The 25,586-nt window shown below is 35.4% G+C and overlaps 3 protein-coding genes across 4 annotated transcripts; 2 read left to right on the top strand and 1 right to left on the bottom strand.

The window, feature by feature from the left end:
* The first annotated feature begins 439 nt into the window (after positions 1-439).
* On the top strand, positions 440-1,511 carry LOC115962179 (22.0 kDa class IV heat shock protein). Its single transcript, XM_031081070.1, has one exon. It carries the CDS (start codon positions 749-751, stop codon positions 1,325-1,327), a length of 579 nt encoding a protein of 192 aa, XP_030936930.1. The 5' UTR covers positions 440-748; the 3' UTR covers positions 1,328-1,511.
* A 1,555-nt stretch (positions 1,512-3,066) lies between these two features.
* On the bottom strand, positions 3,067-6,077 carry LOC115962306 (pentatricopeptide repeat-containing protein At1g33350). Of its 2 annotated transcripts, XM_031081216.1 has the most exons (3): positions 4,247-6,077; positions 3,735-3,921; positions 3,067-3,414 (listed from the first exon to the last, which is right to left on the bottom strand). In XM_031081216.1, the coding sequence occupies exon 1, from the start codon at positions 5,961-5,963 to the stop codon at positions 4,374-4,376; it is 1,590 nt and encodes a 529-aa protein (XP_030937076.1). In that variant the 5' UTR covers positions 5,964-6,077; the 3' UTR covers positions 3,067-3,414; positions 3,735-3,921; positions 4,247-4,373. The 2 variants fall into 2 exon arrangements, with proteins under 2 accessions (XP_030937076.1, XP_030937075.1); XM_031081215.1 differs by having other exon boundaries at positions 3,067-3,921.
* Positions 6,078-8,301: 2,224 nt separating this feature from the next.
* Positions 8,302-25,091, top strand: LOC115959679 (CLP protease regulatory subunit CLPX1, mitochondrial). The gene is made up of 15 exons (XM_031078177.1): positions 8,302-9,579; positions 9,960-10,021; positions 10,204-10,301; positions 10,425-10,504; positions 10,934-10,984; positions 14,357-14,431; positions 14,516-14,593; positions 20,033-20,089; positions 21,792-21,862; positions 21,980-22,079; positions 22,224-22,328; positions 23,538-23,600; positions 23,715-23,837; positions 23,922-24,080; positions 24,737-25,091. Exons 1-15 carry the CDS (start codon positions 8,626-8,628, stop codon positions 24,809-24,811), a joined length of 2,151 nt encoding a protein of 716 aa, XP_030934037.1. The 5' UTR covers positions 8,302-8,625; the 3' UTR covers positions 24,812-25,091.
* The last annotated feature ends 495 nt before the right edge of the window (positions 25,092-25,586 follow it).

Below are 25,586 nucleotides of genomic sequence, written 5' to 3'. Positions count from 1 at the left end.
ATATTAATCAATTTTACTAGTTTTATAAATTTAATATATATATTTAGGCTTTTGAGAAAAAAATATCTATATTTAGACTTTAATTAATTATTTAATTAATTATGATATCATCACGATTTGATCCTGATTCAATTTCGGTTCGACCTTCAAAAATCTTGAACCTTCTCCTTTTACGGTTATTAATTATTAAATTAATTATGATATTATCACAATTTGATCCTGATTCAATCTCTGTTCGATCTTAAAAAATCTTGAACCTCCTCCATTTATGGTTTATTCTGTTTCAAAAACTTGATATGCAGTACTCATTATTGTGAATAGAACAGGACTACGAAGCGTCTGGAATCTGCTGGAAAGATGTAGCACTTCCGTGAGAGCTCAGACTAATTTCCACACATAATATAATCAAAGCTGGAACCTTCCCTACCTTTCTACTCTCTTCCCTTCTCCAAACTTCTCCAATCCTCTCCTCAAACATCCACATAGGATTTCCAATAACAACGTAGACCCCGCCACGTATATTGCTTTGTCCCTTCCTTTCCCCATATAAATAGCCATTGGCATCCCCTCCCTCTCCATATGTAGGACACAGCTGCCACGCTCATAATACATATCATTATCATCATCAGCCTTCTTCAACTTACCAAAATCTCCATAACTAGTCCTTCCAAAGAAAGCACTATATACGTGACATATAAACAAAAACACGATATATCCAATCTACTAGTCTAGTATATAAGAGTTGAAAATGAGAGCTCAAGTGCAACAACTTGTCCTCCCTATATTTCTCGTACTCTGTCTTGTTGGGTTCTCCAATGGATCTTTGCTACCATTCATAGATCGTCCAGGGAGTTTGTTGGGTGATATCTGGGCAGACCCTTTCCGAGTGTTGGAACAAATTCCATATGGGCTGGAGAAAGATGACATTGACAATGTCATGGCACTCTCCAAGGTAGACTGGAAAGAGACACCAGAAGGTCACGTTATCAAGATGGATGTGCCTGGGTTGAGTAAGGATGAGCTGAAGATCGAGGTGGAGGAGAATCGCGTGCTGAGAGTGAGCGGAGAGAGGAAGAGGGAAGAGGAGAAGAAAGGAGATCATTGGCACCGTGTGGAGAGATCCTATGGCAAGTTTTGGAGACAGTTCAAGTTGCCTGACAATGTGGATTTGGATTCCATCAAGGCGAAGTTGGAGAATGGGGTGCTCACTTTGGCATTTGACAAGTTGTCCCCTGACAAGATTAAGGGTCCCAAGGTTGTTAGCATCGCAGCCGGAGAAGAACCTGAACCTGCCAAGCTCAAGAGTGAGGCCAAGCAGGAGCTTTAAACCTTTCACCTTCTGAGTACTTCTGAGTTTTTTAAGTGTGCCTACTGCCTATGTTTGTCCTTTTGAGTGAGTTAATAAATTTGGTTTCACTTCAACTTTGTTGTTTTGTTGTCACTGGTACGGCCTTTGTACGTCGATGGATAATGTAATCTCTTTTGGTTAATCTTAAAATTTCCTCACATTTCTCTGATTCTATCCCTCCAAGTCTTGGTATCACAACACTTGGGCGCTGAGTATACTTGTATAGCATCTTCCAAGTTACAAGGGAATAAAAAAAAAAAATCAAAAGTAGCCTCTACCCCATTACATTTTGTCCCTATAAATATACGAACTATCTATTAACACAACTCCACTTGCATCAACTCCAAGGAATGGAAAATCCGAATGGATCAGGTGGGAATTTTTCTAAAAAAAAACTATAAAACCCAAATTATATTATAAGTTGGGTAAGGTTTCAAACACTTAAGAAATGAAATATGTTTGGAACATTGTTTAATTTATAATATAGTTTAGGTTTTATAGTTATTTAAATTAAAAAAAATCTATCATGTGGTGTTTGGTGGAAGAGTTTGAATAATATTGTTTGGGTGTTTTTGATATATGTGTTAGGTGAAAAAATGTGTAATGTTGTTTAAAATACTCAAAAATGTGTTCAATTTTTGTAATTGCTGGACATTTGTTAATAATAAGTTATTTGCGAGTTTGCTGGCTATATTATGCTCTAACCTTTTAATACAATAAGGACATTATTTTTCCTTGCAATTGTGCTGATGCAACATTAGTAACTTATTTTAATAGTTCTCAAGAATGGAGCATCCTTTCACGTCACAATGGCAGATGAACTAGCAAAGAGAGGACGGGAGCATCAATTCAGTTTTGGAGAATATAATGAATGTCCAAATTTTGTTTACATAAGATATACATGTGATATTTTGCAACTAGCACTTCTTGCGAGTACTCAACAGACAATACTTATAACTGTGCTCTAGTTAATAGATACAATCCTACAGCAGAACATTTCGTCGTGATAGGCAGACACTTCCCCCTAATAGAAGTTAAACGTGATGCCTATATTTCTTTGCTCACAAATTATGTGGAAATTGCGGCTCAGTAAAAACTGTGGTAAGTCTCACCATTAAAGTTTGTGGAGCATGTCATATAATGCAGAGCATATGATAAAGCCATGGGATGGGTATGCAACAAGCATACTATTAGTCACGCTCAACGATCAGAAGATCAATTTTTCCAACAAGTATAATGCCCATTATGCTCAAATATCAGAACAATTCTGCAGGTGACCAAAAGTTATAAGGGCCACTATGGACAATCATCCTTGGTGCTATTCCGGCCCTGCAATTTAGAAAGCAAATTATTTCTTGTTTTTCAACCTTAATTCTATCAGAATAATGCTTCAATAATAAGAAGCTGACTAAAGTGTTTAGTTCATGGACAAAAATAATTTCTCTTTGGAGATTTTACTCTCAGGGCCCTTTATATTAGTTATGAATGGCAGAATCAAATTACTTCCACTTATTCCTCACTCTGATCTTTCTATCACTTCTTTTGGAATGATTTCTTAGGGCATCTAAGAGCGTGGTTCTACTGCTTAGTTGAAAGGGTCCATATGACCTAACTCTGTACTTCTAGCAACAAAAGAAACGAACCTACTTATTTGAACATCTGATCCCATCAAAGCACCTTTCCTCTTCCTACTGAACAATAATATACATCAAGAAAAATTTACTGCAAATGATAGAAAGTCTTTCCCCAAGAAATGAATTATATGACCACATTCCACTGCATCATATCCTAATTTGGACATATATGGAGAAATCTCTTAGTGGCACTCGAAGTTTCTTCAAAACTTGTATTCCAAACTTTGAACCTTCAAATTTCATTCTTTCAAACTTTGATGCCTTGAGATTTAGACTAGATACTGCAACTGACTCTTGATTGGCTCCATCAGGACTTCATATAAAATCTAACCCACAATGGAAAAGTGAATGTGGAATCTTGAGAGAGAGAGAGAGAGGAGTCAGTTTATCTCTCTAATTTCTCAGTTTATTCCTTTGGTAAATATTTCTTACCTGTAAGTGCATAAGAATGTGATAACCGTAAATGGTGATCAGTCAGTTCTTAACATCCACAATCAAATGTTTTTATATACCTAATATAGCATGCAAATATTTGATTTATCATAAGAATCATAAACACATGCTTCGGTAGCCCCTTTTGCATCTTTATGAATGTAACTTCACTGAGAAAAATAAGTCATGGAATATATTATGTTCATCAGATGCAGAGAGTAGGAGCAAATACAAGGACAAACATGTAATAAATAATAATATAAGGAAAAATCATGCAGAAACCATGCATGTAGATAAGGAGGTGAGGCTGGGGAACTTACATCAATGGGAGGCATTGGCATATGCAACTTAGAGCTGTGGTGGAACTCTTCAGTGCAGCCATGGATATTACCTGTTTGCCGTATACTGAAACCTATTTTCCTTATATTCTCCCCAAAATGTAAAAAATGCACTCAACTCCAATGAAACCAAATTCAACTTGCATCTTTCAACCCCTGATTTTTCAGCCTATTTTGGAAGGGAGAACAAATAAGATATGAACAGCAAGATTAGCTTGTTGGAAAGAACCTGAAGCTAGCCCAGCTTTGCTAGAACTAAAGACTTAAGTGACAACAAAAAGGAATCCAACAACACTGAAGCTCAAAAAAATAAAAAAGTACTAAAAGCACGCTGGGGTTTTGATGACCCTTGAAATGGATTAAAAAAGAGGAAAACATCACCAACAAACTCCAATAATTCCCTTTTCTAAATGAAGTAGAGAATCCAATCAACAAAACAAAAATGATCTATCAAAATATTTTTTACAAACAAGAAGAAAAGTTGAAATTCTTACCAGAATTGGAAAATTTGCTTTTGCAGCTTCCTTGCACTTTAAATAACAATAATTTTCTTTCTCCCACTTTCAACTCCTCTTCTTTGTAAAAGAAAGAAGCAATAAAAGAGAGAAGACTCGCCTTTCTTCACTTCAAACTAATAAAACCAAGCAGACTTTCCAAGATTTTGTATATCTCCTCTGTTCTGTGATGTGATTTATCAACGGAATAAAACTGATAAACTTGGTTATCGACCTCAATCCAACTGCAACCTGGAGTTTTATAGGCATTCTGGTCCTTCAAGATCTTCCTCACCTTCCGGACCTCATCCCACTTCCCCAACTCCCCATATATATTGGCTAGCATTATACCATAACCACCATTATTTGGATCAATCTCAATCAATTTCTGGACTACAAATTCTGCCAAATCTGTACGGCCATGAATCTTACAGCCATTAAGCAAAGAACCCCAAACAACCTCATCAGGTTCCATACTCATTTCCCTCACAACTTCCATGGCTTCTTCAAATCTACCTGCTCGACCAAGAAGGTCTATCAAGCACCCATAATGTTGAATTTGGGGCTCAATTTTATAATCCCGAGTCATCAACTCAAAATAAGAAAAGCCTTTTTCAACCAGTCCTCCATGAGTACAAGCATTCAACAAGCCAACAAATGTAACCTCATCTGGTTTGACATCACCTTCACATTGCATCATCTCCTCAAACACGGTGATTGCACTCTCGCTTTGGCCATGGAGAGCAAAAGAATTGATCATGGAATTCCATGAGGTTAAGCTTTTGTTCAAAGTCATGTCAAAGATCCTTCTTGCTTCTTTCAAGTTCCCACATTTCCCATACATATCTATTAGAGCGTTTGAAATAAAAGTATCATAATTGATACTATTTTTATAGATGTAACCATGTATCCATTTACCAAGCTGGAGCATGCCAGTGTTGCCACAAGCCGAGAGTGCACAAACAATTGTAACCTGATTCGGCCTATTACCATGATGACTATGCTGCTCCTTCAGTACAAGATTGATCATTCTTCTGAAAAGTGAAATTGCCTCAGAGAAGAACCCGTTTTGGGCACACCCTGCAATAAGAGCATTCCAAGCAGGAACATCTCTATCCGGCATATTTTCAAACAATGATATAGCGCAATCAATGTCCCCAAGTCTGGTGCAGGCAGAAATCATAGCAGTCCAGGAGACAACATTTCTGTCGGACATTTCATCAAACACCTGTCTGGCACTTGCGATGCCCGAAGAAAACTTAGAGTAAGAATCAAGAAGAGCCGTTTCCACAACCGGGTATCGAAGAAAACCGGATTTTGAAATCTGGGTATGCACCATTTTAGTGGCATGAGAATAGGAAAGGTGAGGACAAGATTTGAGGACGTGTGGATAGATAAAATGGTTGGGGGAAGGGTGTCGCAGACGAAGCATTTGGCGGTACAAGAGAAAAGCGGAGTGGTGATGGTGAGACGCATAGGCGGTAATCATGGCAGTATAGAGATAGACATTGGGAGAGTGGAGATGGTCGAAGATAAAGCGAGCGTAAGGAAGGTTGACGAGAGAGAGAGCGCAGAAACGGACGAGCTTAAAGGCATAGAACTGGGTTTGGGAATGGCCTAGAGCGAACAGAAAGGCTTGGAGTTGCTTCAGATGGTTGAGGTGATTGCATTTTGCAAGTACAGATAAGACAAGTTGGTTTAGGTTGACGTTGGACATGGACTTCAAGTTCAAGTTCAAGACTTGGTTTTGGTTTTGGCGTTGGTGTTGGTTCTCAAGAGAGTGCACTTAATTCGCTGTTTTATAACTGCTTCCTTCTACTACTCTGTTTTGTGTTCCATTAAGGGTGAGTTTAGACAGCATTTTGATATTGTGCTTTTTTAAAAAGCCGGTGGTTTTAAAATGTGCAGTAGGAAACTGAGATTTTTGAAACGTGCAGTATGTGTGGTAAATTACCAAAATTTTTTGTTTGAGTGGTAAATTATCAAAAATGACAATATATATATATATATATATATATATATAAATGAATTTATTTCACACTTAAAATCAACTATTTCATAATACTTAAATCAATTTTTCTTCATTCATTTCTAAAAACTACATTCATAATATTTTTACAATATTTTCACAAAAAATCATTTGTGATAAATTGATATTGATTTTAATTTGAACGTATTATTAAAATTATTTTTTTTCTCTTTCTAAAAAAGTTATTTTTTTCTTATCAATATTAGTTAATAATAACCTACCACTTAAGATTTATTATGAAAGTATTATGAAAATAATGTGATAGCATTTCCTTTTTTTTTTTTTTTCTTTCCTTTTTTTCCCCTCTTTTTTCTCCTCCACACACGTACCATATTTCCTTCTTTTTCCCTTTTTTTTTTCCTCCTCCACACATGTATCCTTACTATTTTTTTTTCCCTTCTTTCCTCTTTTTTCCCTACTATTTCCTCCAAACTCCATAACATTATTGAGAGCCCTCTTTCTTCCTCTTTCCTTTTTTATTTTTTATTTTATTTTCTTTCTTCCTTTCGCCCTTTTCTCTTAGCACTTCATCTGCAAGTTTCTTTCCCTCTATCCCATCAAAACACACAAACTTAAAGGTCACACACAACCACACCAATTGATTCTCATCAAATGAAAATAGAGAGAGGGGGAAATCGCCAAGGGAGGAAAATCGCCTCCATCATCTGCTGATCTGCTCTACCTTCACCACTACCTGTCTTCCTCCCCACCACTACTTGATCTCTTCCCCACTGCCAACGACATGTGGTAGAAATGGGTCAGATCAGTTTTGTTTTGTTTTGTTTTTTGGTTCTAATTTCATTATTGGGTTCCTTTGTAAAATTGTGTTGTAAACAAAGGGATAAAATTGAGTTTTTAAGAAAAACTAGTGGGCAATTTGGGAAATTTGTGCAACTTCCAATGGTAACATGAAACGTGCTTCAGCGCTTTTTTTGCAACAAAGCTCCTTGCTGCTTTTCGCGATTTGGGCTTTTTCTTCACAAATGAAAATGCCACAAATGAAAATGCAGCTTAAAAAAAAAAAAAGCAACTTTTAAAAACTTACCAAACGTACATTTTATTTTTTTTTGATTTCAAAAAGCGTGTTTCAGCTTCTAAAAGCTATACAATTAGTCTTAAAAGCTATGTTTACTAAGTTATGCAAGTGTTTGGAATTAACTTGGTTAATTTTTTGCTAAGATCATGTTAAAATATACTTGTATTTTGAAAATGTGAGATTTTTAAATTTTTTACATAAAAACTAAAAGTTAAAAACTTGTGAACATAGTTAAACAGGAACTATTTTGTAGTTTTTTATATTGACATTTTTTTGTTATATTTGTGGTTCGAACTTCACCTTCTCCATTTCTCATTATTCACCTACGATAAAAAAAAAAAAAAAAAAAGTGTGGCTACTTGTATTTTTAAGAGATAAGATATTCTCTTGCCCAAGGTCTTATGACTATTGTGGGAAAAATATAATATGGATAAAAAAAATTGTTTTGATAAGGAACAGAAGTTAGAAATTAGGTGAAGGAAAGCAACATATTCAGACACGATTGAATCCTAAAGATAAAGAGTGCTCTCCTAGTCTGATAGGGCCAAGTGTAGTATTAAGCACATGAGAGAGTCCTATTAAAAAAAAAGGGCATATGAGAGAGTCTCTTTAGGTGTAGAAATAAATATGAAAAGAAAGTAGCATCTTCTTCATTCGAAAGTATTGAAACAGTAAAGGTGGAAATAATATTATAAATGGAGGGAGAAAATTTATAAAATGGAAGCGTGTCATGGATGAAATACCACTGATTAAAAACCTCTATTTGAATAAGCATGTGACGGGGGATCTAATGGAAGTAGTGGTGACTCGTCGTGGGTATTTTAATTTTAATTTTAATTTTGTTTGATTTGAAGTGAGGAAATTAGTAGTTGGTGGTAAGACTGGTAAAGAAGCAAAGTGCATTATTTTAAAACACAAAAATACTGAAGTACCATACGTATGACCGTAACTGAAGTATCCATTAATGTTTTGGTCAAGTTTTGTTTCCTTTGTTTCTTAAAAAATACAAAAAAAAAACTACCTTCCTTAAGAATAGAAACCCATCGCAACTCAGTCGCAGCTTTATCTTCTTATTACTACCTTCTCAATCCTCTCCTCTCCTCTCCTCTCCTCTCAATGCTTTTTCCACCACTCTCTCTATTTCTCTTTCTCTTGCTGTAGACTCTATTTCACCACTATAATAAACACTTGTTGTTTGTATTACCTTATCCAAATAGGCAGCTCGATAGAATAATACAATACAATACATACGTATTCGCAGCTTTTAATTATTATTTATTACAGCAATTGATTGTATTTTGTGTTTGTAAAATTATGTCTGGAATGTTGTTGAGATCATCATCGTGGAACAAGAAGGTGAAGCAAGTGATGTTGATAAGGTCGTCGGGGTCAGGGTCAGGGTCAGGGTCAGAGAGATGGACTCAAGCATCGGGAATCTCGACCCTCCTTCAAGTCCCAATTGGCCGGCGTGAGTCCTTCATCGGAGTACAAGAGCGTTACAAGTGGGACCACGGTGGTTCTTCCTCTTCCTCCTCCTCCTCCTCCGACCATAAAATCCGCAGGATTCGTGCTGAGGCCAATTGCCCCCGTTGTTACAACCACATGGATCTTCTTTTCTCCTTTTCTTTCTCTAATCGACACAATTTGATTTCCCCTCCTCCTCCTCCTCCGCCGCCGGATAATGATCATCATGAAGATCCCAAATTCAAGACCGGAGCTGGAGCTGGAGCTGGAGCTGTGAATCTTTGCCCTAATTGCAAAACTGCATACTACTTCCGCCCCTACGGGATGTCTCCTCTTCAGGGCAGCTTCGTTGAGATTGGGACTAGACCATCCACCAGGAACAACAACAACAATAATGCTAAAGGCGGTGCTGGTGGAGATGACGACTTTATTAATAATAATAATAGGAATTCTAATAATAACAATAACAATAGGGTTGTTAGAGATAGATCCTCCTTTTGGGACACTTTAAGATCCTACTCCTATGCTACTTCCGGTGGCAATGGAGACCCTCCCCCTAATGGCTTGGCTGTCCATACTCCTCCCGGACCCCCTTTTGCCCCCGGGGTTAATGTAATTCGGGCAGCTGGCCCTGGTCCTAAAACTGGTGGTCCCGGCGGTGCAGATAATGGAGGAGGAGGTGGAGGAGAAGGAGGAGAGAGCAGTGGATGGGGAGGGTCCAATTTAGGCAAGGATTTGCCCACGCCCAAGCAGATCTGTCAGGGCCTCGACAAGTTTGTTATTGGTCAACACAGAGCCAAAAAGGTCTCAATCTCTTCTTCTTCTTCATCATCATGCTTTGTTTTCTTGCCGTTACTATCACATTTCCCACTTCCTTAATTTGTTAATTACGCCCATTCATTTTCCTCAACACTTGAACATACACACTCCAACACAACTCAGACAACACTTTTGTTGTTGTTGCAGCACATGCACGTAACAAACTCTTCTATCTCTTATATTCAGCGTACATCAACATTTAGGTGCAGTTCAGGACACTTTCATTACTTCTTTATACTTTATCCTCAGTATTTCTCTGGAATAGACTAACAATGCACATTTAACCAATTCAATTCTTTTTTCTAAAATCTTATTTTTACTTTCTCTGAAACTTATTCTATGGATGCTTTATGTTTATACTGCAGGTTCTTGCTGTTGCTGTATATAATCACTATAAAAGAATATATCATGCATCCCTTCAAAAAGGGTTAGTTTTTATTTTTATTTTTATTTTTTTTATGATATACATATAATCTGGAATTCATTCTGATTTTTGTTCTCTCTTTTGAATGGGAACACCTTTTCCGGCACTGGCAGAATGTTTTTATAGACTTTTATAGTTGTTTTGGGTTGATCTAATAGAATGGAAACATTGGATTTTAATACTAGGTCAGGAGCAGAATCAGGAATTCCAGACAAAATAGATGATGACGATAATGTGGAACTAGAAAAGAGCAATGTGCTTTTGATGGGCCCAACTGGTTCAGGTTTGATTATAACTGAGCAATGTTCTTCTGTGACATCAACTGAAAACCATTGGCGGCCTACACAAGATTTATTTATATCTGCGTGATCAAACTGCATTTCTAACTTACATATTGTAAAAACAGGGAAGACATTGCTTGCAAAGACATTAGCTCGATTTGTGAATGTGCCCTTTGTCATTGCTGATGCAACAACATTAACACAGGTAGGCCTATTTCTCATTGATGTATTGATTCTAATTATTGATTAACATGCAAACATGGAATGATGGACTAACAAGCTTTAAAAATTAGCATCAGGTCAAGGCTGTGTTTGTACTTTTATGTTTCCTTTCAGTTTTTTATAATTATTTTCTTTCAGCAATAGTAATTATTCATGCATGTTATCTATTACTAATTGCTATGGGAATTTCATTGGAATAGGAAATTTCGCATACTAGTAGATGGCATACACATACTCTGTTATTACGTTAATTATTTTCTCTGGCAACTGGCTACATTCTTTTGGGGTGTGGAATTATTCATTTACTTTTTATTTATTACCATTCAACTATAGGATGCAATATTTTTCAAAATAAAAAAACTATAGCATGCAAATGCTGACCTTTTTTTTTCTTTCTTTTAAATTTTCGCAGGCAGGTTATGTGGGAGAAGATGTTGAATCAATCTTGTATAAGTTGCTTGCGGTATGCTTCATGTTTTGCATCTTCAGATTTCAAACTGACATTCTTTTTTAATCAATTTGGAATCATATATTGTGAGCATTTTCTTGTTCTTGGAGTTCTGCAAACATCTCATGATCTTTACAATAGTTTGATTGCATAACAATTAGAATCTATTTAGTTTATTAAGAGGGGAGGTACTTGAGGATATTGCCTTGTTACTTGAGATGAATATTTTCTGTGTGTGAAGACTTTGTGTCAAATTTCTAAAGGGAAAAATATTTTTTCAAACTTTTTTAAAGCTGAGATTAAAATTTTTTGGCTTGGGGCTATAGATTCTTTCCTTTTGTTCTGCTGACATGAAAGGGAGTGTTCCCAGTCTATATGGGTTGTGTGATCATAATGTAGAATAAAATTTCACTAGACCTATCCTCAGTCTCTGTTGCCGATGCACTTCCTAGCCTTTGGAGTTGCACATAAGGATACCCACCATAATCGCTACACAGTGGGTTGTTCTCACCACATAATGCATGACCTCCGACTTGCCATTTAACAACATGTCTTGGGATAACTTGTGGAATTCTGAATTTGCTCAGCTGCATGATTTTTGTAGGTCAATCCTTTGGCTGATATTTGGTATGAGGTATTATTAGTTATTGCTTAACTAAAAAAGAAGAAGATTATATTTGGTGTGAGGTATCTTTCTATTGGATATTGCTTGTGCACTTGGGTTGTGCCTCCATGGTATGTTTTAATATTGGCTCATAAAAAAAAGTGGGTGCTTAATGTTACATTTTAAGTAACCTGTGATATGCTCTGGGTTCTATGAGTTCCTACTGTTTAGTTTGGTTGTACTTCGGTTTGAAAAGTTTACAGTTTGTTCAGAATTTTCAGGTAGGAATAGGCATATTTTGAAAATAGGAACTTGATTTGTTCTATTTATTCTAGTGGGAGATGGATTTGAAAGTTCTCATCTTAGAAGGCTGAGAAGAGGAGATGCATGAGCTTGGTTTTGAAGGTTCTCACCTTAATAAAATATTTTTAGGAAGAATTAGGCTTCTTTTGAAGATAGGATTTGGATTGTGTTCTAGACAATTCTAGTGGAAGTAACAAGAACCAACAAAGGTAAAATGGCCAATGGTGGACCGCCTATCAAAATGACTACTAGCCCAATCAGCATTACTAAAACTTGTCACATATAAAGAAGTATAAGGCTTGTATAACAATCCTCACCCAAGAGCACCTTTCAGATTATGCAAGATATGACAAATAGCTTCATAGTGAGGTTGAAGATGAGCATTCATATGCTAACCTCACCAATTGTATAAGTAATATTAGGACCAGTTGCAGTAAGTTAAATCAATTTCCCAATCAACCCTTAGTATTGACTGACATCGGGAAACAAATCACCTTGCTGTCCATTAAGTTTAATAGTAGTCCACAGAAGTATCAATAAGAGATAAGGACTCTGGATATTCAACACCATATGTCTGTGTAAACCGTTTTGTTACCAATAATGCGTTAAAGTGCTCACCAAAACCATCAAGGAGGTAATTAACAGTGTAAACCCAATGATATCCTATTGTTTGGTTCCCTGGTGGAAGAGTAGTGAGCTCCGAGGTTCGATTCTTGTGAAGAGCAACTCATTTTCTCACCCATGGCAAGTTTCCATCAAGATGAAGACAAAGCCTGCTCAAAGATGAGGAAATATAAATAGAGGACATGGTACAAGCAAAGAAATAAAGACAAAGTGAAACATGATTATTGGAAAAAAAAAAGAGTAATAGGATGTTGAGTACAAGTACATTTATCTCATCATAAAGAAATAGCCAAATGGATCCGGCTCCTCTCCAGTTTAGTGTCTCATGTTTTCTCCTGTTTTTAAACAGATGAACGACATATGGCGTCTATAAAATCTAAAGGTAAAAACAAGGCCACATCAAATTATCATTTATTTCTCTTTTACTCCACTCTTCAGCAGTAACCCACTACTCACATGCCAAACACCACTACACCGAATCTAAGAGACTATCACAAACAGAGTTGCAAGAGAGGGGGAAAGAATGGGCTGAGAAATCGCGGAAGGACAACAAAGGCTTCTTGTGTATTTTTATGTGTGAGCTAACTGCTAAATGCTAAATGCTAGTTGTGGTTGTGTGTGCTTAACTGCTTCGGATCTGCACTTGTTGGTTTGTTCATCTTTTTTGTTGGGATTTGGTTGATTTCAGACTTGGTAGTTTGATACTGAGCTCTCTCTTGCCATTTCTACCGTGGGTTTTTGTCATGGGTCTGGTTTGAATTGAAATGAAATGGATTTTCTCCCTTTTGTTTCTTTATTTTTGTATTCAATATAATTTTTTCTTTGTTTGTGCTTATGGGTTCTCTCCCTCTCTTGAGGCTCTGTTTATGTTTATGGATTCTCAGATCCGGTGATATTTCTGGCATGATTTCTGACGGGTCCTTATCATCCACTGTCAAGTGCAGTGGGGTGTGAACAGTGTATTTATTGCTGAAGAGTGCTGGTAAAATGGAAATAAATGATGTTGTGATGTGGCCTTATATCTTACCATTAGATTTTGTAGATGCCACGTGTCATTTACCTGTTTAAAAACAGGAGAAAACAACATGAGACACTAAAACGGGAGAGGAGCTGGCCCCTAGCCAAATCATTAGTGTCCGTAAGAGAGGAGGATGGAGTAGGGACATCAGACAGAGAGGATGTAGTAGAGAGCTAATAAGAAACAACACATCTATCTAGAAATTGCCGATAATTCTGCAAAGGATTTATAGGTTGGGAAGCAAGGTAAAGATATTGGAAGAGTAGGAGAAGGGAAGTAAAGATGTTCTCGTGCATTCTAGGGTTGGATTGGTAAGCTCTGATACCAAGTTGAGTTGTGAAATATGAGATATTAAGTTTAAAAGAGAAAAAGTGCAGGAAGTAAATCCAACAATCTGAATACAATCATTTTAAGCAGAAGGGTATTTTTACCGTAATCTGGTGTGGTGATAATTACTGTTTTAGCCACCTTCAAAAAGTTCCACCCCCTCAAAAAAAAAAGAAAAAAGAAAAAAGAAAACCTTTGCTCATACTAACGTTACTGCAGCTTTTTGCTCTGTTTTTCTTAATTTTGAATGCTATAAGTGTTCCTCCCTTTTCCCCCTTTTATTTGTATAACATCTTCAGTACCTTTCGACTGGGTCCCTTTTTTTTTATTTTATTTTTTGAGTGTGTTTGTGAATTTCAATTTACTTTTGCTCCAATTTCATCTTATATTTAAGCTTAATATTTATTTTGTAAAATTCAATATCAAAATGCAGCATCTTTAGCTGTTCAGCTTGTGCTTGTTTATTATTATCAGTGGACTAATATTGTCATGCTTGTCCTTTGGCATTTAGGCAGCTGAGTTCAATGTACAAGCAGCTCAACAAGGAATGGTCTATATTGATGAAGTTGACAAGATAACTAAGAAGGTTTTGTGACTTTTTTGGTTCACAATAATTTAATTTAAGATACTTTTATGTCTGAATTATTCTCACTTGTTTGTCATTTTTTAGGCTGAGAGCTTAAACATTAGCAGAGATGTTTCTGGTGAGGGTGTCCAACAGGCACTATTGAAAATGCTGGAAGGAACTGTGAGTCAATTGGTTCTACACTGCATTCTTTATCTATTATGTTACTTGTTAAAGATAAATCTTTTTTACTTATTTATTTTTTAAAAATAAATTAGCCGGGGGAGCGGTATATGAATCTTGGATATTTCTGTTGGAAACACCAGGAAGTGCCAATTGGTTAAACTATAAGGCTCTTGGCACTTATTAAAGATAAATCTTTTTGGGTGAACTTTTGAACTGTTCTGGTTCTGGCTTTTCTAGTTTATGCATTCCTTTCAGTGACCTTTAGAATCATCAACACATGAGAATCACCTATAAATGTCATAATGTCATATAGTGCAATCTAGTATGCATTTTTGGCCCTATAGGTTTCTCAAACTGTATGCACAGTATCAAGCATCCCTCTTGTGATGCTTATGAAAGTATGTGAGGAAGAAGTTTTTTTTTGATAAGTAGTATGTGAGGAAGAAGTTAATGGTATAGTAATAGAATTCCTTGTAGTTATCTGAACCTTTTGAGAGAGGCTAGCAAGTAACACATCGTGGACAGAGTATATCTGAAGGGGTTCCTTGGAAGAGGTGTTAGGTAGAGAAGACTCTTGTTTGAAATGAACCAAAAAGTATCTTTATTTAGAAGGGATAATGCTCTATGGGGGATGGGAGATTAAGAACCTGGTAAAGCAGTTTGAGTTTATAAAAAAATTCATTAGAGAGTAACTCTACATCAGAAATTCGTGGCTTTATGTGGTTGGAAGCTACTAATTGGAAATTTAGAGTCCTATCTGGAGAGTAGTGATAGATGGTTGGAGAAATATTTGGTTGAGACAGTTTAATGTGTACTTTTGGGATGAAAGGGACAAGGCATGAATTTGATGATTTTCTAGAGGAGAGTTGGTTTTCAAACCATGTTGCGTGCTTAGAAAGTGCCTCTTATACTTTTCCCAGTTGAGAATTTTTACTTTTCAAATGGGTCTTAGTTATGCAACTGATTGCGGCTAGATATATCTTGTTGGTGATGGTGATGCTGCTATAGTTTGGCATAATTATTTTGTTGGAAAGTTGAAGTGCAAAAAGGTCTTGAAAATCTTCTTGATAAAGATGATGATCTGGTTGCTCACATAAATGCCTAACAGCAGAAGAGTTATTACTCTATTCCAATAGCAGAAGAAACCCACCATTAGAGTAAAAAGAGTGTTTAAGTTCAATTAATTTGGAATAAAGATCTTTTGATGAGTATATTAACGGTTACATATGTAACCATAGAGACTTAATTTGAAATATTAAAATGGAACTTATAAAAAAAAAAAAGGGAATAAAATGATGATGTGCTAGGTCTGAATCCCAAGTCAGCATTCCTGGTTAGGTTTTCATCATGCTAACTGCAAATAGGATTGCATAGCTGCTGAAAATTCTGCCTAGAGTTTTGCAGCTCAACTGGCATCTCTTGGTGTTTCCAATGGAGATGTCCAGGGTTCAAAACCCCCCTCTCCCATTATTGCTATCAAATTTATCAAATATAGCTGCTGAAAATTATGTAGATTCCTTCCTCTCAAATTGAAGGTGGTCCTAGCTGCTCCAAATAGTATAGGATGAGGACTGTAATGTTGAAACTACAGAATTAAGACCTTAGGGTTGTAAGACATAGCAAAAGACCATATATAGTGGCCAGTAACAGAATTATACCCAAAGATGAAAGATCATCTAAATCCTTAGGATTGGGTTTGGCAACACGGAGGGGGAGGGCTGGGAACCCCATCTCTTGTCCTCATCCCTGCCAAGTTAAATTCCATTGAGTTCTAGCTTAAATAACACCTTCTATTCTTGCAATGAAGAGTGGATGTTGAGGTTGTGGGTTCAAGATCCACTGGGTGCATGTGTAATACTTTAAAAAATCCTTGCCAAGTTTATTGTGCACATCCCTTTCTTGCAAGAAACAAAGATCCCACCCTTGGCCCTATCCCCCTTAAATATGTAATCATCAATGTGTAAATTAGTAAAATTATTCATATAATTAGCTATAAAAGGAAATTTCAAATAATTTCTAAATGAAGTTAAATAAATATTAATAAGCAATCCAAATTCCAAACTAAATCAAGGTCATTGGGGTTTTAGAGATTTAAATTTATACGTGCAGGTTTATTTTGGTATATTTGCATAAAAAAAGAGTCCCCCATTTGTTCGGTTTCGTTTGTCCACCATTCTATTTTGGGATGTCCCAAATATTGTTCACTTTGAAAAGTCAGTGATCCTTTTTTATTCAATTTATTTGTGTTTAAGTCAGTGTTGGTAAAAGCGAGGGGCACACTTAAGCACAAAGACCTCTTGGGGCCTAGGCGCGAAGTGCGCATTTAAAAAAAAAAAATTTAATAAATTTAAAAATAATTATTAATGAGAAATGCAACAATCAAATGATCAAATTATCATAGAAATTGAAATAAAAAATTTTATATAATTCATATAACATTTAGATAAGCCCTACTTTTGCAATTTTAACTTCAAGTCATTTTATTTTTTTGGATAAGCTAGATATGAGTACTTCTATGTAATATCCTTTCTTAAATCTCCAATATCCATAATTCCCTATGACTAATTAGTAATATTAGTTAATAATTTAATCACTTGTAGCTCTATAGGAATTAGTTTGCTATGTTCAACATCAATCACTAAAGTAACTAAACAATTACCACAAATATGTTATATCGTACTTTTTTTTTTTTCCATGAATGAGCTAAGAATACGAGAACATAGCAACATGGTAATTGGTACCAAGCAGATATCCAAAAAGGAAAAAATAGAATAAGAAGAAGAAGCTGGGTGGGTTACTGTTTCAAGGAGAAAAATCAAGAGAAAAAAAAATAGGGAAGAATTGGGAGGTTGTGGGTTGGGTTTTAGCCTTTTAGGACAAGTTACACTCAAAATATCTTTTTTTGATAAGTAAGTTACACTAAAAACATGTCAAATCAATGGTTTATATCAATAATGTCAAGATCCTAAAGTTTTATTTCAGTTTTGATTTATTTTTTTGAAAAATATAAAAAAGCGCCAAAAAGCGCTGGAGCCTTGGGGCTTTGAGCTTTGAGCTTAAGCATGCTTAAAGCGCGCTTTTAACAACACTGGTTTAAGTTAAGAAGGGTAAGTTTGGGAACTAATAAATTTTTTATTTCAAGACGATGCATTAATTAAAATTTCCTTTAAAAGTTGGATTTTTCTAAGGTGGACAAATAACAGGGGATAGAGGTCTCTCCTCGCTTTTCTTGGGCATTAAAGTCTAGTTACTTCACCACCCCCCCCCCCCCCTCCTCTCTTCTTTCTTTAGATAATCTTCACCTTAATGTAGGAAATGGCAAGGGTGGATCCCTGCTTGGTGGCTCTAAAACCCAATTGAATAGATGCATAGTTGCATACCCAAGTTCGAACTTATGAGGCTACAACATAATGCTCCACCTTGCTCTGGCAAGGGAAGGAGGTGCCGATAGAAGTATTGAGTGTATCAAATAAGGTGCATGCATGATGTAAAGACACTTAAAATAAGATTTTTATTAACTATGCTAGATGATTAAGGATCTCAGGCAAGGTTGTTAAAATCGAGATCTTACATAGGATCGTAAGAGGTAAGGTGGGATCGTGGATCGTAGGATTGGATCGTAGATCGTAAGATCCTACATATTTTCATATTTTCATATTTAAAGCAAAAAACACATTGATAATGACTTTGTATGTTGAATAACCACGTAAATTGTGAATTTATCTATAAATTTTTTTTTTTTTGCATTATATGATGTAATTTGCATGTCTTACATCGCTACGTCTATTCTAACGAAGCAAATATATTTACATTTTGACCCAATGTATCTAAAAAGTTCAATAAATGTTTAATTAGCAACCAAATACCAAAATATTTATCAACAATATGGAAATATTTTCCAAGTTTTAAGTTCTAAGTTTAAAATCCAAAATAAGTTATCAAATGGAAACTAGCTAACTAAAATATGAAATCCAAAAGTAAGATTAATATTAAGGTGAAGTGAACATTTAATTATTCTCATTATAGGGTTCTTATGACTACCGTCCTAATCATCATCAACCATTTTATCATCTATGTAGACATTGTATATTTGTATAAGAAGAGAATATTATTAATAAAAGAGTAGCAAGAAAAACACAAAGGGTTCACGGTAGTGAACAAAGGAAAAAAGAACTAAAAAGACAGGAGAGTATATTTGTATACTCTCAATTATTCAAGTTATATCACTCAACAACAATTACAGAGCATGCTCAAAAAAATCAATCAATCAATATACAAATACAAGCATACTAATAAAATTATATATAAGAAAAACATTTTAGTAATATTATAACACAAATTAGTATATTGATCAAACAAATTTAACAACATTATAACTTAAAATGTAGCAAAACTAATATAAATTCTTCATTTAGAAATGATGAAGTATTCCTTCATTTTTATTACAAGTGAACTAAAAATTAGAAAATATTTGCTTAGGTTAACATAATTTTATAAAAAATAAAAATAAAAAGCCATACCATCACAACATTGAAAAATAACAACCCTTAAAGCTTTATCAAAACCAAAAATTTATTCTTAAAAAAAAAAAAAAAAAAAAAAAAAAAAAAAAAAAACCAAAAACTGATGTTTTGTTAGGATCGGTAGAATTAGTAGGATCCCATATGATCCTACAATCCTATACGATCCTACATATAATCCTACCATTTTTACGATCCTAGTGCGATTCTAAACGTATTGGTGAGGCGAGATCGTAAAATCGTGTGATCCTACGATTTATATTGCGATTTTGAGTCTTTGACAACCATGATCCTAGGTGCGGTGTGGGGACCCAAAGTCCAAAAGACCTATTAAGTGGTGTGAGGTGAGGGAAAACCAAATCCCAATTGAGTCCCACTTTGCCTAGGTAGGGGGAATGTCCTGCACCTTATATGGAGGCCTTGGATTCTAATTGGTATGAGGCACTTTAAAACCATAAGGGGCAACTTGAAGCGGACAATATCATGCCTGTGATGAGTCGAGGCGTGACATGGGCCCCTTTCAAATGTGAATCCTGTTGTTGAAACTTTGGTCTGTAAGCTTTCTCTTTCATGAGCCTCTCTTGTAGTCACATCCCTGCTATATACTTGCAATGATTATATTATTATTATTATTATTATTATTATTATTATTATTATTTATTTGCATTACAGGTTCCCTCATAATTTAAACTTAATATTATATAAATTTTGTTTTTGTTTTTTTTTATAAGTATATATTATATAAATTTTGTTTCAGCTTATATGTTAATGTTTGTAGAAGGAATTTCTGCATTCCTTTTTATTTGTCTCTTTGTTCATAATAATTTTTTATTTTTATATATTATTTACTTGTTATGTAATTGTTAGCATTATGTTTGTTATTATTCTAACAGTAGAATAATTTCTTCTTGTCTAGATAGTTAATGTTCCTGAGAAGGGAGCAAGGAAGCATCCAAGGGGTGATAACATACAGGTATACGAGGCCTAAATATGTCCTTTTCTGCCTTCTCATAAATTATGTTATCTGTTACATATATTTCTTATGGTAGTGATCATTCTTGCATTACCTAATTAGAATCTAGGTTCTACTGAAGCAAAATCTATAGATTGTTAATTCCTTTTGGTTACTTTTTCTTAAAAAAGAAAAAAAAAAAAAAAAAAATCCAATGAGTACAAGCTCAAATGCAACCTTCTTCCTTTGTAAGAGCATGGTGTAGCATTCATTGGGTGCATGTTTAATTTACCGATAAAAAATTATAATATATGTATGTGTTACAGTCTAATTGATTCTAGGTATGTTCTCTCTCTCTCAGGTTTTTTTTTTTTTTTTGGTATATGGTGGCAGGGTGCATTTGCAATTTTCCATGTATCACTGCTTTTAGCTTTCATGCCAGTGCCAAAGCCAGCCAACTACTAGGATATTATACTTTCAATATTGGTGTGCGAATAGCTCATGTAGTTGACGATGGGTAAAAGGTATAAGTCACTGCCAAAAATACTAGATTGACATAAATGGCTGCATAATCAATGAACGATTGGATGGCTGCCAAGTAGGCACTCTTTTTCTTCCGTGGAGGACTTCCTAGACTTATGCAATGTCTTTAAATATTGTGGCTCCCTAGTACACTACCTGTTTACAAGGGGCCTCAGTTTTGTTTTATGGAACCAGTGAAGGAGCACTTGTTTTTTTTCCAGCTTTTTGTTAGGGTTAGTCATATCATGCATTTTCCTTGAGAAATAGTTAAGGCAATATGTAGGATAAGCCTCTTCCTTACGATGAAAGAAAGGAGTCATCTTAAATGACTTTTTCTTACCAGAAACAAATCTCTCTGCGTTTGTCTTCTGTTCTCCTCAGAAATGCCTAGGCCACATTTGGTATACTATAATAAACACTGACTATTCTTAAGAAATATCTATTCTATTGTTTGGTTGTGTCTGTGGACTATGCCTAGGGCACATTTGGTTGTAGACTATGGTATTCGTCTTGTTTAGAATCCAATGGGTGATGTTGAAGGCTGTTGTTGATCTGCTAGCTTGTTGGTAAGGAAAGTTTGGGCGTTATCGCAATGGTGTTGTTTTGATGGTTGTTCCAAATTGTTTGATGTGGTGCATTTGGCAATAGAGAAATAACCGGAGCTTTGAGGATTCTGAAAGTTCATTACTATATCTGAAATTTTTTTTCAGAAATTTATTGGATTGGATGTCAGTTGTAGGATGTCATTCTATATTTTTAGTTTGTGATTTGATGGATGTTTGTAATTTGTGTGTTTGATTGTATTGGTCCCAGATTGTATATTGACTGTATAGGGTGACTTTTTTTTAGGTTTGATAAAATTTCATTACTCATATATCAAAAAAGTTTATAAATAGGTGTATTATAGGAAATTTGACTTAAATATGATTTCATTTCACCATCTCATCATGTTGTACCAAATTGTGGAATACAAATCCAAGGTTGTATTCCAATGTTGTCACCAAACAATTGAATGGTAATAGTTACTCTATTCCATCTTCTCGTATGCCTTGTAATAATGATTCCTATTCCCATGCAATTACTACCACTACGGTGTACCAAATGAGCCCCTAGTTTGCACTTATGTGAGTGAATATTACCAATTTTTTAGGTTAGCTATTGCTTTGGTAATATCATCTTACATTCTTGTATATGATTGCAGATAGATACAAAAGATATCCTTTTTATATGTGGTGGAGCTTTTGTTGATCTTGAAAAAACCATTTCAGAGAGGTGATTCCTTCAAGTTTTCTGTTGCAAAATTAATCAACCAATTATCTCTCTCTCTCTCTCGTTCTTATAGTTTTTAAGAGCATTCTTGACTATGAAATTATTCATAACACTAAGCAGGCGTCAAGATTCTTCAATCGGTTTTGGAGCACCTGTTCGTGCAAATATGAGAACTGGTGTAGTTACTGATGCTGTTGTGACATCATCCTTACTCGAGTCGGTGAGAAATAAGACCCTTTAAAGTCATTGACATGGGAATTTAAAGTTCGTATTTCCATTTATATATTTAGAATTTTTGGCTTGTCTATTATGAAGTTCATGTACTCATAAGAATGAAAGTTTTTTTTTTTTTTTGCACCTTCAGGTTGAAAGTGCTGATCTTATTGCATATGGTCTCATACCAGAATTTATTGGCCGTTTTCCAATTTTAGTTAGTTTGTCAGCTTTAACTGAGGACCAACTTGTTCAGGTAATTCTGCATTATACTTTATTATGGTTTTGCTTGGATTTTTAAGCCATGTAATTGAATGGTTGGAACTCATACTCTGTGTTCTTTCCTAGGTGGGCTTTTATTTATTCAAAGTCTTATATTCCGTTTGGTTGGGGAATGGAAAAGTGGGAGGATAGAATAGATTTTATTTTTCTCTCAAGGAGTTTGGTTGGGAGATTGGAAAGTGGAGGTATTAAAAAACTCGTTTGTTTGAGGAGATAAGTGAGAGGATAGAAAAAGTAGATTGTATATATTTACTCTCATGCCCCTATTATTATTTTTTTTTTTAAATGTATTTTATTACGGAAAAAAACTAGAGTTGGGGTATAACTAAATAGTGGGGGTAGAATGGTAATTACCGAAAGTCCCCTCTTTCCCCCACATTTTCTATCTTTTTTTTTTTTTTTGGGGGGGGGGGGGGGTGTAGAAAAGTGGTGGACCCAGGGAGAAAATTCCCCCACCCCCCAAAAAAAATCACCCCAACCAAACACCCCCCTCCCCCCTTTTCTCTCCCCTTTTCACCCAACCAAATAGGCCATTAGGGAGAAGTAATGCATGCTAATCATTTGAAAATCAATGTAAATCATCTTTCATTTCATTATAATGTATATGTTTGTGAATGATGTTGAAATTGTTCACATATTTGAAATAGTGAATGATATTGGGTGCTTGTGAATATTTGGAACATATTTCTCTCTATTTGGCTATTCATTCCAGCCTAATGAATTAAGTCTGAACTCTAAATGAACATTATATCTGACACCAAATTTTATGTCATAACTATAGTAATTATTTTGTTGAGGACCCATAGCCGACTCCAAAATTTTGGGACTAAGCCTTGGTTGTTGTAATAAAGAGGATTATTAGTGTTTGTTAGAGATGTGATGTTCTGGACTTAAATTGTATCTGTGAATTGGAAAAGCTGCATTTCTTTTATTATCATATGTTATCAATTTTGGGGCCAATGATGAGAAATTGATCTTTTTAGCCCCATTCCTCAATTTAAATTGATCTTTTTATCATATGTTCTGGCTTTTGCTTGTTTAAAGTTTAAATGGAGATGGGCAGGCCACTGCCATAGTTTTTTTTTTTTTTTTGATGAATAGCTGCCATTGTTTCAATAAACGGACAGTGTATTCCTCATTTTTGGAATATCTACTAAATTTCTTTTTTATTGTTGTTCTGCAGGTTCTCACGGAACCAAAAAATGCTCTTGGTAAGCAGTACAAGAAATTGTTCAGCATGAACAATGTAAGCATTTTGCCTATGCATGTTTTGTTATGCTCTCTCTCTCTCTCTAAGCATGTAACTGAATTTGAGTGTGGCCTTTTTATGTCAAACACATGAACTTTCTCCTAATTACAGGTGAAGCTACATTATACAGAGAAGGCACTGAGACTGATTGCTAAAAAAGCAATGGCTAAGAATACTGGTGCCAGGGGCTTAAGGTCCTTACTGGAAAGCATTCTAACCGAAGCCATGTATGAGGTATGCAGTTGTTGATTGCTTTGCTCTTGCTGAGGCTGAGGACCTTGATTACCATGAAATCATATGAATGCTTGTATGTTTCAGATTCCAGATGTTAAGATAGGAAATGATAGAATAGATGCTGTTGTGGTTGATGAGGAGTCAGTGGGCACAGCAAATGCGCCTGGATGCGGAGGGAAAATTCTTCGTGGAGAAGGTGCATTGGAGGGTTACCTAGCTGAAACCAAGTTGAAAAATTCAGCGGTATGAATTCATATGTAATTATGCAGGGACCTGTTCCCACCTTTGCATTTGTCTGAGATTCTAGGATTCTTTCTTCTAATCAATATCAAAGGTGTGATAATCCATACCTTTGCATGAACACATGATTATCTAAGTTGTTTTTTAGGAACAGCTTCTGATTATCACTTGTTAGATCACTTGGTTTCCCTAAGAGTACATCCTTGCCCATAGAACAATAGATAAAGGTCGTACCCAGAGCACAAACACCTCACTTCTGTGGCGTTTGGGATTAGTGATCGGTAGGCAACCTTACATCCTTTTTTATTTTTGGAGATGTTGATTTCTAGACTCAAACCTATGACCTGTTACTTTTGGTGGAAAAAACCTGCCATAGAACACTAGATGATTTCTATAATCTATCAAAAAAAGATGATTTCTATAAATACAGATTGATGTGCCAATGAGTTCTGGCTCAAATGACTCTTACAAGAATGAGATGGAGGGGAGATCATGGTTTAAGATCCATTGGGTGTTTATGTGATTTACTAAGAAGAAATTTAAACAGAGACTGATGACCCAGTTTAATCTAGTTGTTTTGGGCCCTTGATCTGATTTTGCAGCACTGGTGTTCTAGAGTGAGTTTGGTAATTATATGGCCTGGCTTTACTTGTTTACAGGATAATGTTGAACTGGCTGAGGGAGAGTTGCAGGAGGGTGAATCAGAGCTTTCATCAAGAGCCATGAGCATGTAACATTATTATAACCATAATTGTTGTTAGGATGTGCAAATTTCATTTTGTTATTTTTTAAATTGTAAATCACATTCATAGTTTGGTGTAATTACCCCCTTGTAAAACAGCACAGCTTCTGGTTCATTTGCATTGAATTATAGGGAAAAAAGATAAAAGAAAATTTAGCTTTGCTGATGTACACAGCAGACTGTATAAAATTGTTGCATTTGAGGAAGGGGTTTGGTTTGAGCAGATTATTTTTCTGCATCATCTTTTCAGGTTCTATTTTTTTGATGTCTTTTAGACGCGCTGTCAAATTAGCTTTATAACATTTCCAGGTGTCTTGTCTGTGTAGTCAGTAAATCTGGTTGCCAATACGGGATGAACAGAAGGAAATTCATGGTATGTTTTGTTGCATGGGATGGAGAACAGGCAGGAAGACATCAAACTGCTTTATTGGGGATTTCTTACCAGATGTGAAATCAGACCAGAAGTCGGTAAAATCAAATTTTAGCAGTCAAAGACTTAAATGTTTTAGTTTAGTCCCTGTACTTCTAATAAGTAATCAATAAAACAAGTCCTTATATTAGCGCTCCAGTCCAATACAAACAATTCTTAGATGAGTGGTGTTTATTACACATTCTATCTTTCATGTAGTCACGATCTGAGTTCAAATTGTGTGCGCGGTTGTGTGAAATAGAGAGGTCTTCCACACCATTCCATTTTGCACTAAAGCTCACACAGGCCGAAGTGACGGGACAATAAATTTGAACTTCAATTATCGTTAATCAATACC

Source organism: Quercus lobata, chromosome 9, assembly GCF_001633185.2.
Source record: "Quercus lobata isolate SW786 chromosome 9, ValleyOak3.0 Primary Assembly, whole genome shotgun sequence".
Taxonomy (NCBI): domain Eukaryota; kingdom Viridiplantae; phylum Streptophyta; class Magnoliopsida; order Fagales; family Fagaceae; genus Quercus; species Quercus lobata.
The sequence above is the reverse complement of the archived record's forward strand: the minus strand, read 5'-3'. Positions and strand labels throughout refer to the sequence as shown.